At 42.3% G+C, this 16,821-nt stretch overlaps 1 protein-coding gene across 1 annotated transcript; it reads left to right on the top strand.

Annotated features, from left to right (window-relative positions):
* Positions 1-184: 184 nt before the first annotated feature.
* Positions 185-1,417, top strand: LOC129717011 (uncharacterized). Its single transcript, XM_055666856.1, has one exon. The coding sequence runs from the start codon at positions 185-187 to the stop codon at positions 1,415-1,417; it is 1,233 nt and encodes a 410-aa protein (XP_055522831.1).
* Positions 1,418-16,821: the final 15,404 nt, after the last annotated feature.

Genomic DNA, 16,821 nt, shown 5'->3' with positions numbered 1-16,821 from the left:
AAACAAGGAAGACAGACTTCATGAGCACTTGAGAACGAAAGAAATTAGCTTCGCTACCCAGTCAATAGTCAAACTGGCCCAAGCCGAATATTTTGCTTCTGATATCGCAGAACTTCAACAAAAGAAGCGAGTAAAATCAACCTCTCGTTTGAAAACATTAGTTCCAATATTGGTGGATGGAATAATGCGCGTCGGTGGCCGGTTGCGTCATGCCCCAATGAGCTACGATCAACGTCATCCAATGATCCTGCCGGAAAAACACCCCCTAACAAATCTGATAATGATTTACTATCATCAAAAACTGCTTCACGCTGGTCCACAGTTAATGATTGCCGTGGTTCGCGAACGATTTTGGCCACTTCGCATTAAATCTATCGCCCGCAGGGTTGTTCACTCTTGTATCAGTTGTTTTCGCTGTAAGCCAAAGGTCCTGGAACAACTCATGGGTGAATTACCTCCAGAACGTGTTACTCCAACTTTTCCATTCCTGCGTACCGGAGTAGATTACTGTGGTCCTTTCTACTATCGAGTAACCAAGCGAAGTGCAGCTATCAAGTGCTATGTAGCGGTATTTGTGTACCTAGTGACGAAGGCACTCCATCTCGAATGTGTCACCGATCTCACTTCTGATGCTTTCATTGCCGCTCTTAAGCGCTTCACCTCTCGGAAAGGCATACCGGAACTTATCGAATGCGATAATGGGCTTAATTTTCAGGGAGCTCAAATAGAACTTGAAGAGCTCGCTCGCCTATTTCGATCGCAGCAACATCAGAATTTTGTAATTCGCAGCTTCCGCAGCATACCGCCACGGTCCCCGAACTTCGGTGGGCTCTGGAAAGCAGCAGTAAAATCTATGAAGAAGCATCTACGCTGCACCATAGGAAATGTAGTTCTCTACCACGATGCATTTTTAACCTTGCTCACCCAAATTGAGTCGTGTCTTAATTCTCGTCCATTGACACTGCTATGTTCAGATCCTAATGATGTCGAAGTTCACACTCCTGGGCATTTTTTAATCCATCGCTCACTGAAAGCCATCCCGGAACCTAGTACAGAAGATATCCCATTTAATCGTCTGAGCCGCTGGCAACAAACTCCAGAGTACGTACGTAAAATCTGGAAGCAGTGGCAGTCTGAATATTTGTCAGGATTACAACCTCGCACTCGTTGGACTATGGAGCGCGACAATATCAAGATCGGAACAATGGTTCTGATAAAAGAAGATAACCAACCCCCATTAAAATGGAAATATGGGCGAATCACGGCTATTTTCAAGGGAAGTGACCACCACATTCGCGTCGTAACCGTACGAACGGCACAAGGAGAATACAGACGATCTATCAGCAAAATATGTGTGCTACCGATCCAACAGTCCGATTCACCTGTCCGAGAGGATAAACATCAAGGAGGAAAGTAGATTCCTTCCACCAATCGCAGTGCGGTACTGCGCAACATGGGGAGGTCGCAAGGCCTCCCATTCCTGTAAGTCGTAATTTTTTTAACATTGCAAAATATCTCATTTGTTTTTGGTCCTCCAACGCAATCGACGACAACGTTTGCTCGTTTGCAAATCGGAGTGACAGAAGACCCACCAGCCCGCCATTCAAGCGCAGTAGAAAGGATGTTCTTAGGAGTTGTAACCAACATTTCACATACAAAGCACAAGTACGCTCAGTATTTGATGCCATCGTTCATCGTCTGTTAACGACCCGTGGGGGCCGGTTGCCTCCATCCCAGTTAAGTTATGCTTTTTTTCTCATTTATTGTTTAAAAAGCCGTTTATATTATGTTCCAGAAAAATTTCGTCGATGGTCACGCAAGTGAGAGAGGACTCCAACAGAAGGTCAGATGAATCGCGAGTCCCATCCATTAAGAATCAACAAACATACTACGAAGAATAGCGACCCACTTGATCATAGCAGCCGAAAGACAACGTGAGCCTGAATGGAGTTCTTCGCATGGACCGAAGTAGCATGTGGCAGGACCGATACGCCCGAAACGGATGTCAACAACGTGCCGAACAGTTTGGGATTCGACGCGGACCTGATCGTCGATATCAAGCGGCGCTAGAGAGGCCGTCTATAACCGGAACCACCATTATTTTAAATTGAATGGATAATAATTTAATACAATATTCATAAGTAATAAGAAGGGCGTGGAACATATAAGTTAGTTAGAAGGGCATGGAACATATAAGTTAGCACTCTGAAGAGTTAGTATAGTTAGGTTAAAAATAGCTTTTTAACGGTGGCCGGCATGTTCAGACGTTTCGTCATTCGTGAACGGATTATTGCTATAAAATTCATTGGCCTCGTTATCTCTCTTCATAACACCACTTGCCAGGATCGATCTCTTACGATCACCCGATCTGTTATCGAATTCACATCATTCTAATAATCCAAGTGCCGATATAAAGTTACGCAAGCAGAGCTAGGTTAGTCAGTACTCAATAAAGAGCCCTAGATGAAACACCGGTCATTCGTTCGCTAAATAAATTCGTCGTTTTATTTAAATTCTAATTACAAGCGTTAAGAACAATCTTCCGAAATTTCGTGAACACTTCCCTTGGCACGCATAACGTTACTCGTCGAGGTTCCAAGCTTTCTCGCCACATCTCGTACTGATACTGAAGGATGCCGCTTGTAGTATTCCTCAACCTTTTTGTCCATTGTGGGATCAACAGGCCCGGGTTTTCTACCACGTCTTGAGTCAGTAAATGTGCACTCTTCACAATACTTCCGTAATGCGGTTTGAACTGCTCCGACACTTATACCTTCTTCTCTGGCTTATTTTCTTATTGAAAGACCACTCATGGTGCCCCATTTGTGCACAATTCGCTATCTTTGCTCGGGAGAAAGGCCACGCATTTTCAAAATTTCGCACTAAATGTTAGAAAAAATGACAGCATCAGTTTCTTTTGGATGTAAACAACAGGACGCAACCAACGTTTGGTTGAATACTGCACGTTATTTGAAATGACGGTTGATCGTAAGTGTATTTATAATTATCGGAACGGTCTATACTAACAACTGATGCTTCAGACTTCGCCATAGGAGCAGTTCTCTCGCAGGGTGAAATTGGAAAGGAAAGACCAATCCATTTTGCCTCACGATCACTGACAAGTGCGGAGGAGAAGTACTCTGTTCCTGAAAAGGAAATGTTGGGAATATATTGGCCATTAAAAACATTTAGGAATTATCTTTACGGATCAAAATTCAAAATATTTACAGACCACCAGACACTCACATTTGCGTTATCGCCGAAGAACACAAACGCAAAACTGAAAAATATAGAGTACTTAGAGGTACATGACTTCGAAGTTGTATACAAACCGGGTAAATTTATTGTAGTCGCCGATGCACTTAGCCGCATCGTATGTTCAATGACTGGAACGCAGCATTCAGCGGATGATAGTGATGACCTTTATATAATGTCCAACGAAGTGCCAATCAACGCATTTCGGCACCAAACAATCATCAAAAAAGGGCCAGACAAAGTGGAACTAAATAACCCGTTCTCAGATTCACTAGGTTGTGACCTTTTGCTATTTTCATAGCCTGTCACAATGCTCTACGTAGCCCAAAATTACGTCATAAAAACAAAACGTGGGTTGAAGATCACTCTTAACAGCTAGCTAGGAATAAAAATAAATTAAAACAATAAAGAAAATAAAAATATAATCAAATTAAAAAGTATACCCAAATATGACATCCAGAATAGCTATATAGGGAGATGGCACGGCGATTTAATCTTGATAAACTCTACACACACGGCAGGGATTGTGTTCAGCCCTGACAAGGTACACATATCATACACAGCACAACACACTGAACTATAATTATTTCGCCTGCAAAGGAGTTCGGAAGGCAAGTTCCGGGAGAGTCAGAAGGCAATTCGGGTGATCGAGAAAGTCCTTAGGCAGCATTGGCAGAAGGGATTGGACCGTGCTAGTTGTCGAACGCACATAGGACAGCCGCAGTTTTTACCACGTTAACCCGTTAACCACGTTTGGCACACGACAACGCAAAGTTGTAGAGCAACGTAATTAAATCGATACGGCTCTAATCCGCGAGTTAAAAGCAATCGTTTCGTCGCGGCAAACAATTGTTGTGTGCTGGAAAGGAGCGAATATATTGGCAGCTATTGGCAGAGATCGTACCCGTTTGGTGCCGTGGGTCCACTTACATCGAGTCGGAGTGTTTAAAAGACCAGGTGGGGGCGTTTACCAGTCGGCAGAGCGGCTATTGTCAGCGACGAAGCCCAACGTTAACCCAGTAGAGTTGGCAAGGCACCAGCAGGAACGAGAGTAGGCGTAGGCGAGAAGCAGCGGCGACGGCATAGAAACAGCGGAGACGTAACGGGACAGCGGCGACGGTGACCTCCGAGCGACAGACGGCAATGGAGCAGTGACAGACGGCGGGCCCAGACACTATCACACACACACATATCACGTAAGTCCAGTTTTGTAAAATATAGAGTAGGGAATTAGGGACGTTAGGGAAAAATTACCGTGCCAAATATACTAGTTTAAAACCAAGTGATCTTCTTCTCCTTTCCTCAATTTGACCTCTCCTTATGGACGAGCCGACCCTGAGGGCTCGTGGAGTTTTTTGCGATTGAGCAGCGGGGATAGCAAAAGCCAAGTGACATATTGGCGACCAACGAAAAATTTTACCCATTTTTCGAGGTTAAACAAGGGGGGAGAATGATAGTAATCATCGTTTTAGCCGGTGTTTCTGGTAATTGATCCTATGAGCAGTCCTTGTGGATTATTGCAGGGCATTTCAGATAATTAAAAGATAAACCACATACATCAAATCAAAGAAGATTTTCATGATAATCAAAATCAATGATCGATATCCACGTGGAAACAAAATAAGCTTATAGAAAATTCCTAACAGTCCCATTTATTTCTTAAATCTAAATCTAAATTTTTGAACAACTTCGGTTGATATAAAGATATTTGATGAGCTCATTACCCCAGCAGTTTGGTTGAGAAAAGGTATTTGAGCGTGACGTTTTTTAATTTATGGTATAGCTTATTATATGTGAAAACAGTGCATAATGAATAACATCACTCAATTCATCGCTCAGTACCACAGTTCGAATGTAGCACACTTGCTAGACGATGAACTGAAATATGAACTTGCTATCCGGAGAATCGAAATTAGTAACGAATCACGATCAGCGCAGGAAAGAATATGTAGAACGGAACTGAAAAGAGAGAGATATGAAAAGGCTTCACAAATACAGTTTGAAAAGAGCTGGGAGTCCTTACCAGAAGAATTAGAAGTATGCCTGAACAAAATTGAAGAAATTAAAAAAACTTTAGAATCCAGAAAAGTTAAGAAATCTCTAGATCAGAACTACAAATCACGATTACTACATTTATTGTTTCGTGTTCTAAGACTTAAACCATACGTTACAGAAGAGGCCGACAGAAATACTATTTCTGATCTAGCAGGCCAATGCGTGAGGTTATTGAATGACTTCTATTCAATAGCATCCCCCTACCCGGAAATTCGAAGAACGGAAACTGATTTGGCAAACCTTCAGTTATTGAAACTACGTTTTTCTTTACCTGATAATGAAGATACGAATGAACCTACTACCCACAATGAACAGTTTACCACCCACCAGACATCTAGTCAGGAAAGTGAGGATCTAACTAGAATAGAAGAAACAGGAAACAAAGTGAGGGAATTGGATAGTTCTCCAGAACCACATGAATTTGAAAACAACGACGAAGAAAACGGAGCGACAGCTCTCCCGTCGATGGAAGTGAGAATGTTACGAGAAGAGAACCTGCAACTAAAAGAAATGCTTACAAAAATATTGTCTCAAATGAAAACTTTAAATAAAACGCGCGTCGCTAACGAAAAGAAAGAAATATTAGAAATCGAACAACTAAATAATAACCAAGAATCGAATCAAAGTGCCGATGACGAGTCTCTAATAGACTTAGATTTAGCCAAGAAAAATGAACCGAAAATCGCTTATAAAGGCTTGTTAGAATGGCTTGCACAAGATCAACATTTTCCCAATATAATGCCAATCGATGAAGAGAGTGAGAGAAACGATCGTAAAAATGCCTCACGTCAAACACCGAAACCAGAATCTAACCCCAGGGATAACATGGTTCGAGAATTCTCGAGTACACGACTCCCGATACACAAATGGAAAATTAAGTATGACGGCATGGATGGCGGTCGGCGATTGAATGAATTCCTAAAGGAGGTTGAGTTCAATGCCAGATCGGAAGGTTATACTAACCGAGAGCTTTATAATTCTGCGTATCACTTGTTCTTGGGAAAAGCAAGATCGTGGTACATGGAAGTGAATGAGCATAACGAACTGCAAACGTGGGAGAATTTAACGAGAGAGCTGAAGCGTGAATTCTTACCACCCGACTTGGATTATCAATATGAGCGACAAGCACAGTCTCGAAAGCAAGGTTTTAGAGAGCGTTTTCAAGATTATTACCTGGAAATGACTCGAATATTCCGAAGTATGACGATCCCTTTGGCTGAAGAGAAGAAATTTCAGCTTCTCTTCCGTAATCTACGTCCCGAATACAAAGGCGCCATGCTTGCCCGCAACATAACAACGATCGCAGGTATGCGAGAGTTTGGGAAAAGTTTCGACTCAATAAACTGGCAATGGTTTACGGGTAACGACAGGGGAAATGGCAGAAGTGGGAGAGAAGGAAATCGGCAGATTAATGAAATTAGTACGGAGCAAAGACAGTCCGGATATAACAACCAGCGACCGTGGAACAGAGGGGATACATTTCAAAGAGAATTTCGTAACTCTAACAGAGATTCAAATTTTAAAAGTAATTATTATACCCAAAACCAAAAGTTACCCGCACCGTCCCACGATTCTAAACAAGTACCGTACAAATCCTACCTTCGCCCAGAACCAATAAATACCGAAAAGCCCGGTCCAAGTCGAAATCGCAACCCATTAGAATTGATTTTAAAATCATATGTTCCGGTTAAAAATGGTACGTGTTTCAACTGTCACGAGTTTGGCCATAATTTCCGACAATGTAAACAAGAAAAGCAATTATATTGCGAAACTTGTGGTTTCCCTGGTTTTGTACACAAGGATTGTCTGTACTGTGCTACAAAAAACGACGAGAAGGCTGCTCGCTGAGGCAGGGTAGCCTGAAACAAACTACAAAAAGCCCTCAGACTAGTGAGAGCACTAGAACTAACAATTTTCGCTATCAGTTAGGACACAAATCCATTTCACCTGAATTACCGTACGGAGAAGAAATAAACACAATTTTTTTACATCCTCATAGAGACAACCGACCGTTTGTTAGAATCGATCTCTTAGGAATCGAAATGTTGGCCTTATTAGACAGTGGTAGTAATCAAAACGTATTGGGAAAAGGGTCAGAGCGTCTATTGAAAAATCTTAATTTGAACTACTCATACTCGGAACTGACTTTAATAACGGCAGAAGGTAATCCAGTACCAAGTATAGGAGAAATTGAAGTTCCAGTCTCATTCAACGGTACGACCAAATTCGTTTCCTTCGTGATTGCCCCTTCGTTAAAAAGGCCGTGTTACCTCGGAATGTCCTTTTGGGACCAGTTCGGAATTTATCCTGCTCTTCGGGAAAATTTTATCGAAGTGCTCGATGAGTCCCTAGTAGAACAGGGCGGAGAACTCAGTTTGAGCCCCAAGGAGCAAGCTGAATTAGAGGAAGTAAAAAGAGAGTTTTTAACACCTGAGCCTGGGAATATTGGATGTACTCATTTGCTATCCCATACCATTGAAATTAAAGATGAATTTAGAGACCAACCACCAATACGCAAAAATCCGTACCCATGGAGCCCGCAAATCCAGCAGAAAATTAACAGCGCCTTGGATAACATGCTTCGTGACGATATTGTGGAATCATCCCGATCCGCGTGGGCACAGCCAGTTGTCCCTGTCTCGAAACGAGACAGTGACGCGGTGCGTCTGTGCCTGGACGCGAGAAAGCTTAATGAGCGCACTAAGCGTGATGCTTATCCACTGCCGCATCAGAACCGCATTTTAAGTCGATTAGGATCGTTTAAATATTTAACCACCATAGATCTAAGTCAGGCGTTTCTACAAATCCCACTTAGCGCAGAATCTCGACCCTACACGGCATTTTCCATCCCGGGAAGAGGGTTATTTCAGTTCAAACGTTTACCGTTCGGACTTGTAAATAGTCCTGCGACCTTAAGCAAATTAATGGATAGGGTACTGGGATTTGGAGAGTTAGAACCGTTTATATTCGTGTACTTGGACGACATTATTGTCGCTAGCAGTACCTTCAAGGAACATGTCTCTAAGTTGAAGGAGTTGGCAAGAAGATTAAGGGAAGCTAATTTACGGATTAACCTAACAAAATCGAAATTTTGTGTACCGGAAGTGCCATACTTGGGCTATATATTATCTAAAGACGGGTTAAGGCCCAATCCCGATCGCGTACATGCGATTGTTGCGTATGAGGTGCCTAAATCTGTTCGTGCGTTACGTAGATACCTCGGTATGATAAATTATTATCGCAGGTTCATTGACCAATTCAGCGCACTCACAGCCCCGCTAACAGATCTGCTAAAAAACCGTCCTAAAATGATCAAGTGGACTCAAGAAGCGGATCAGGCCTTCCGAGCTACAAAAGAAAAGCTAATTAGTGCTGCTATAATGGCGAACCCCGATTTTTCCCTCCCCTTCACAGTGCAAACTGATGCGAGCGACCATGCCATTGCGGGGGTGCTAACACAGATCCAACAGGGCGATGAAAAAGTTATCGCATTCCATTCAGAAAAACTCAAGGGTGCGGAGCTTAACTATCACGCCGCTGAAAAGGAAGGGTTAGCTGCTCTCAGGTGCATCGAGAAGTTTCGGTGTTATATCGAAGGAACTCAATTCAGCTTAATTACTGATTCGTCAGCGCTGACTTTTATAATGAAGTCGAAATGGAGAACGTCGTCGAGATTGTCGCGTTGGAGTATCGAACTGCAGCAGTATGATATGATAGTGAAGCATCGTAAGGGAAAAGAAAACATTGTTCCAGATGCTTTGTCCCGTTCGATGGAAATTTTAGAACTAGATGCGAAAGCAGATTGGTACTCCAAACTATTTAAATCGGTACAACGTGACCCCGAAAAATATTTAGATTTCAAGATTGAAAACGACAAACTGTACAAACTAGTGTCATCACAATCAGACGTATTAGACTATGTGTTTGACTGGAAGTTGTGTGCCCCTGAGTCCAAACGTAAGGAGATTTTGTATAAAGAACACGATGAGTCGTTTCATATTGGATACGAGAAAACCGTCAAAAAAATAAAAAAATATTTTTATTGGCCACGTATGGCAGCGGAGATAAAAAAATACATTGCAAATTGTGAAATTTGCAAGCGTATTAAACATTCCACAATTTCGACGGTGCCTGAAATGGGAAACCAACGCGTTACCACTAGGCCATTCCAAATTCTCACAATTGACTATATCCAATCTCTTCCAAGGAGCAACAAGGGAAATGCTCATTTGCTTGTCCTTATGGATGTTTTTTCCAAATATTGTATTTTAGTTCCTGTGAGGAAGATTTCGGCGAGTAATGTGTGTGAGATTTTGGAACAACAATGGTTTAGGCGACTCTCGGTTCCCCAATACCTCATTTCTGACAATGCTACCACTTTTCTCTCGAAAGAGTTTCAGCACATGTTGGCCAAGTACGAAGTTAAACATTGGGCGAACGCGCGACACCGTAGCCAGGCGAATCCCACTGAAAGGCTCAATCGAACGATAAATGCGATGATGCGGAGCTACGTCCGGGAAAATCAAAAGCTATGGGACACCCGCATCTCCGAGGTTGAGTTCATCCTGAACAATACCATTCATGCAACGACCAATCATACGCCATATCAAGTGATCTTTGGTCACGAGATAGTGACGAAGGGATCCGACCATCGACTTCAAAAGATCGATGAACTGACCAACGACCAACGGGTGGAAAAAATGAACACTATCAGTCGGGAAGTGTACAGCAAAGTCGCTGGTTATCTTGAGAAGGCACACTGTGAAGTGAAAAAACGCTATGATCTGCGACACAAAAGATATTCGCCGACCTTTGACGTTGGCCAAAGTATTTTTAAAAGAACATTTCGTCAGTCCTCGGCGAAAGATAATTATAACGCCAAACTGGGTGAAGTGTATGAGCCCTGTGTGGTTTTGGCAAAGAGAGGAACAAACTCTTACGAAGTGGCTGATCTAAAAGGCAAAAGTCTCGGTGTTTTTTCGGCTGGTGATTTGAAAGCCTAAAATAAAAAAAAAAAAAATAAGAAAATAGTGGTTTTACAGGTGATAAGTTGTGATACTTATTGATCCTGGTTACGATGATGTAAGGATCGATGAATAGGGGTTATGTTTCTTGGTGTCAGCCGCATCTAATCGGTGGCATTATGGAAGGCCAGAGATAGTTTTCTTGTGCTGACAGCCTCAAAGGTACGTACAAGCCAATAAAGCGTTTACAGTATTTGCCGATGAACAATCATATTCACTGGTTAGTTCCATAGTAATTAAAAATGTTTGTCTTTGGAAAACATGGTGTCCATTCGTATTTTAGTCCTTTATTTGACGAATGGTGATGAGTGAGGATGTTATTTATGCTGCACTGCACTTCTGTTTTGTTAAGGAATTATTATCACCACAAATTTGATTCGCTACATCTTAAAAAAATAAATAGTTTTTGTCTGAAATGGCGAAGAAAATTAGAATGCTCACCGGCCGGAATTCAGTACAACAAGAGATATATACCATTTTCAATGCCAAAACAATCATTTTTTAGGTTGAACTGAATCAAGAAAACCAATATTTATTTAGTGGGGTAAATAAACTGCCGTGTATCTACGCACTCACACAATGGGATCTTCCCATTCCTCGTTAGAGTACGGTGAACGCACCCCGCACGCTATTGTTGTATAAAGTTGAGTTGTCGGAGTAATATGCCGCGATCAATTAATGTATAATTTCGCATGACTTATCGGTTATTATTGTGTTGCGGAACTGTGTATAGTTATCTTCTACCAAGCTTGTTTTAATAAAATTTTTAATTAGTTGTATTAGTATTATAGGTTAAATTGTCACGATTATTTTCGCTCAATGTATGTTGGTTTTATCAAGTATCTGTTAAGCTTATTTATTCTGCATTTTCTGTTTTGGGTGCAGGTGCGGCACTACTCTGATTATTAGATTTTTCCCTATAAAAAAAAATTAATTTTATTAATTTTTTTTCTCCGAGTCGTGCGGTAGTGTGACCTTTTGCTATTTTCATAGCCTGTCACAATGCTCTACGTAGCCCAAAATTACGTCATAAAAACAAAACGTGGGTTGAAGATCACTCTTAACAGCTAGCTAGGAATAAAAATAAATTAAAACAATAAAGAAAATAAAAATATAATCAAATTAAAAAGTATACCCAAATATGACATCCAGAATAGCTATATAGGGAGATGGCACGGCGATTTAATCTTGATAAACTCTACACACACGGCAGGGATTGTGTTCAGCCCTGACAAGGTACACATATCATACACAGCACAACACACTGAACTATAATTATTTCGCCTGCAAAGGAGTTCGGAAGGCAAGTTCCGGGAGAGTCAGAAGGCAATTCGGGTGATCGAGAAAGTCCTTAGGCAGCATTGGCAGAAGGGATTGGACCGTGCTAGTTGTCGAACGCACATAGGACAGCCGCAGTTTTTACCACGTTAACCCGTTAACCACGTTTGGCACACGACAACGCAAAGTTGTAGAGCAACGTAATTAAATCGATACGGCTCTAATCCGCGAGTTAAAAGCAATCGTTTCGTCGCGGCAAACAATTGTTGTGTGCTGGAAAGGAGCGAATATATTGGCAGCTATTGGCAGAGATCGTACCCGTTTGGTGCCGTGGGTCCACTTACATCGAGTCGGAGTGTTTAAAAGACCAGGTGGGGGCGTTTACCAGTCGGCAGAGCGGCTATTGTCAGCGACGAAGCCCAACGTTAACCCAGTAGAGTTGGCAAGGCACCAGCAGGAACGAGAGTAGGCGTAGGCGAGAAGCAGCGGCGACGGCATAGAAACAGCGGAGACGTAACGGGACAGCGGCGACGGTGACCTCCGAGCGACAGACGGCAATGGAGCAGTGACAGACGGCGGGCCCAGACACTATCACACACACACATATCACGTAAGTCCAGTTTTGTAAAATATAGAGTAGGGAATTAGGGACGTTAGGGAAAAATTACCGTGCCAAATATACTAGTTTAAAACCAAGTGATCTTCTTCTCCTTTCCTCAATTTGACCTCTCCTTATGGACGAGCCGACCCTGAGGGCTCGTGGAGTTTTTTGCGATTGAGCAGCGGGGATAGCAAAAGCCTAGTGACAAGGTTAACCATTTATTTGCAAAATATTAAAAATGATTCACTTTTTCCGGCGTTGAGATATCATGTTGATGCAACAGAACTGAACGGATTGTTAACCGATGAAAGCATCATGGGAAAGCTTCAAGAGGTGTATAGGCAGCATTTTGGCAGACCAAATATGTTGAAAATACGTTTCACTCAGAAGATGCTAACAGACGTACAAGATGAGCACGATCAATGGGAGATTATCAAGAGGGTACACCATCGAGCTCATCGTGGGTTAGAGGGAAACAAGCTTCAAATCCTGAGAAAATATTATTTTCCACAACTGAACAGTAAACTCATAGGCAACTGTCGACTGTGCCATGAAAACAAGTATGATCATAGCCCCATCCATTTCCCACTTCAAGAGACACCAATCCCTATTGAACCTTTCCAAATAGCTCATATCGATATTATGTTTCTGGAAAAATTAATATTTCTGACATATGTCGATAAATTTTCTAAATTTGCTCAAGCTCGTTTGGTTGAATCAAGAGCTGCAGTCGATATTGTGCCGGTTGTGAAGGAGATTCTATCCAAATATAAATTGCCAACAACATTAGTTATGGACAACGAAAAATCTTTCTCGACTGGAGATCTCGTGAATTTTTATAACGCGAATAATATAACTCTATATATAGTGAAATGAATGGCATAGTCGAACGCTTTCATTCCACTTTACAAGAAATTTACAAAATTATAAAGGCTGAAAATTCAAACACGAGAGCTCCACAGTTGATGGAGATGTCGGTTATCAAATATAATTCCACCATCCATTCGAGTACAAGGTATACACCATATGAAATAATTATACCAAGTTCCCAGAGCCCCAGTATAATCAAATCTGTTTACCGTAATTTGTGTAGAAAACAGAAAAAGGATCCCGAGTACCATAACCGAGACCTGAAATCACGACGTCTACACGACAACCAAGACGCCTTCGAGAAGACAAGACGACGACCAAAGACTGTACCACGGTATAAACAATAAAGATTTAAGAAGTTAACAAGAGCACTGTGACTACCTCAGACAACCGACGCGTTCATAAAAACGATATTAAAGTCCGTCTTTGATAAATTTTAGGTGGATCTTATTGATGCATTCTAGCATCAGCGATGCACAGACGATATCGATACAGAGGAAAGACAACCAACCATTATTCTTATACGACAGAGGACAAGGACGAATTCGGAACGATTACCACTATTATATACACCATTTCAACTTAGAGCAGTTTAAAGCACATATTCTAGACTTGAAACTGAAGTTCAAAGATGTAGAAACAAATCAGTTTTCAAACATAATATCTGATAAATTTAGTGAAATAGAGACAGGTCTAAGGAATTTATCACCAATTAGAAGAAAGAAAAGATGGAATACGCTAGGCACTATTTGGAAATCTGTAGCAGGTAGCCCCTATGCAGATGCGGCCATGGCATATTCTGTTCTATAAGAATTTAATACAAAAATTTTTCGCGTTCTTAATGAGCGTGTAGGAGCATAAAAGTTAAGTTTTCCAAGCAAATTTTCCGAACGTATGCATTGTGAAACTAAATCGTTGACAAGAGTTACCGAAGCAATTTCTCTTCTTTTTTCAAGCGTTTCTATATTAAAAAGCATTCAACGCGATTCATAACAATGGAGAGGAAATGAATTCCAACCTAGTTTTCTTGGTGCATATAACAAAAACTGTTTTTGTACGGATTCGATTCTATTGGAATGGACGTCTTGATAAGGCGACCAAACAACACTACAGTATTCTAAAATAGATCTAACATATGTAACAAAGAGAGTTTTTATAGTGTACGGGTCTACGAAATGATAACTGAACCTTTTTACAAAACTTAGCATACTGTTGGCTCTATTGATGATCGTATTGTAATGATCAATGAATGTTAACTTAGAATCCATAATCACTCCTAAATCTCTAATTTGATAACACCTTTCTACAACTTGATGTCCAAGAGTGCAACTAGCATGTTCAGGATTTCTTTTCCTTGTGTAGGATATAATATTACATTTTTTTACGTTGAGATCAAGAAGACTTTTTTTACACCAAATGTAGAAAATGTCAACCTGTTGGAATTGTTGGATGTCTGATTTGTGTTTTATTTCCATGTACAGTTTCATGTCATCGGCATATATCAATACTTTGAGACGATTCAACACAAGGGTAACGTCAATAACAAATAAAACGAAGAGCAAAGGGCCCAAATGGGAGCCTTGTGGAACTCCAGATGTCACTTTTACTGGTACAGAAAGGTGTCCCTTAAACCTAACCGTTTGTGTCCTGTTCGTCAAATAAGATTCAATCCATCTAAGTAGGCCTGACTCAAATCCCAGTTTTTTTAATTTGAACATAAGCAGGGAAATATCTACTCTGTCAAAAGCTTTACTAAGAGCGGGGGCCTAGTGTGGTTGGTAACGTCTCCGCCAACCACGCTCGACGCCTGGGTTCGAATCCCACCGCCGACATAGGTGTCGATGGTTGTGAGATGGCGTGATCCACTCACAACCAACCCAACTGGTCTAGATTCAATCCTAGCCGACACCGGGAGATTTTCTGAGGCGCAAAATCTCTGGGATCACGCCTTCCATCGCATGAGGAAGTAAAGCCGTTGGCGCCGGTCCGTTAATAAACGGGTCGTGAGTTAGGGTCCTGGGTGTGAAGTCGCCTCCCTGGGCGTCGGTGATTGGCCACAACAGTGGCGGAACTAGACCGACGGAAAATAAGCGAGAATAAAAAAAAAAAAAAAGCTTTACTAAAATCCGTGTATAGAGTTTCCACGAAGTTGCCTCTGTCCATAGACGCAAGAGAGAAATCAACAAATTCAAGTAAGTTGGTAGCCGTAGACCTTCCTTTGTAAAAACCATGCTGGTTCACCGTTATGCGGTTCTTCCTGATTAAATATTTTTTGGTTTACGATAGCTTCAAAAAGTTTGGGGATACATGATATTATTGCAATGCCACGATAATTTTTGAAGTCAGATCTCTTACCTGACTTGAAAATCGGTATAAGAAAAGATTGTTTCCAGACTGATGGAAATTGTCCGGACATAAGAGATAAGTTGAAAAGCCAAAACAAGGGTTTTACGAAGGCAGGAGCAAGATTTTTCATAAGTGAGGGTGGAATTCCATCTGGACCTGGACCTTTTGAAGCGTCCAGTTCTTTTAGTGTTGCGAGGATTTCTTGAACAGTTGTTTGCTTAATAGATACGTTATTTATTTGTTCATGCAAGTGCGAGAAATACTCAAAGTCCCTGACTTCGTCGCTATTTTTAACCGATATTTTTTTTTGACCAATAAAACCTGAAAATTCTTCTAAGGCCGAATTCTCTTCGTTAGACCAACGGCCCACGCAGCGATCATTTCGAGAACCGACACTGACAGAGGTGCTTCGTACGGAGTCTCAGCACTTAGGAGGGGCAAGTTAGGTGCTTTGCACCACACAGGAGTGTGACGACGACATGGAGCGGAGCAGCAGTGACGCGACGGGCGATCGGTACATTCTTGTGTGTAGAAGAATAGAATAAACACTTGTTGTCGGACCACCGAACTGTTAGCACTCTCATTTTTTCTACTCACCGTACCGAAAAGTTAATTCCCGCAACCACCAACAGCCATAGGCCCGTCAGTTCCACGGTTGCTTGATCGACCATCTGTGCGAACATTTCGGTAGACCAATTGGCAGAGCATAGCAACTGCAGTAGAATACTCCGTCCACTTTGGCTATCACGTATCCCTCTCTGGAGGTCGACACAATCTCCTGAACCGGGGATCTGCCTGTCGTGCAAATGGCCGTCTTCCCAGACCTATCCGATACCCAGTTACCGTTTCCGGGTCCGAGACGATGGCCACGTCCGACAACGACTTAGCAGCAGCTTGGTGTAGCAACTGCTGCGCCGCGTAGCAGTGGTTCAGGTTTAATTGTATCACCCTCAGGCTAGTAGCCGGCCGTGCAACCGGACACTTGGGGCCTCCCATGGCGTATTTGGCGTCCCGTTTACCGGTGCATACCAGACACTTGGGAGGTGCACCACAGTCTCGTGCTATATGGCCTGCGCCACCGCAGCAGCGGCATAAAGTGGACCTGTCAGGCCCTTTGCACGACCAGGATTTATGCCCCCGCTCAAAGCACCTGAAGCAAACGTCAGGCTGTTGGAAGGTGCCCAGAGGGCAGACCGACCAACCCACCTTCAACGTGGCCTTCTTCAAGGCCTTATTACCCTCCGCAAGTGGAAGCTATATGGTAGCAACCTGTTTGCGGCCAGGCCCTTGCGGAGACGAACTGCCTCCACGGTCACTGCCACTCCACACTCTCGCTCGAAGGCATGTGCTATGTCGCACCCTTCGGTGATCTCGTCTAGGTTTTTAAGCTAA

Source organism: Wyeomyia smithii, chromosome 1 (genome assembly GCF_029784165.1).
Source record: "Wyeomyia smithii strain HCP4-BCI-WySm-NY-G18 chromosome 1, ASM2978416v1, whole genome shotgun sequence".
Lineage (NCBI taxonomy): Eukaryota > Metazoa > Arthropoda > Insecta > Diptera > Culicidae > Wyeomyia > Wyeomyia smithii.
This window is presented reverse-complemented; position numbering and strand designations above follow the sequence as displayed.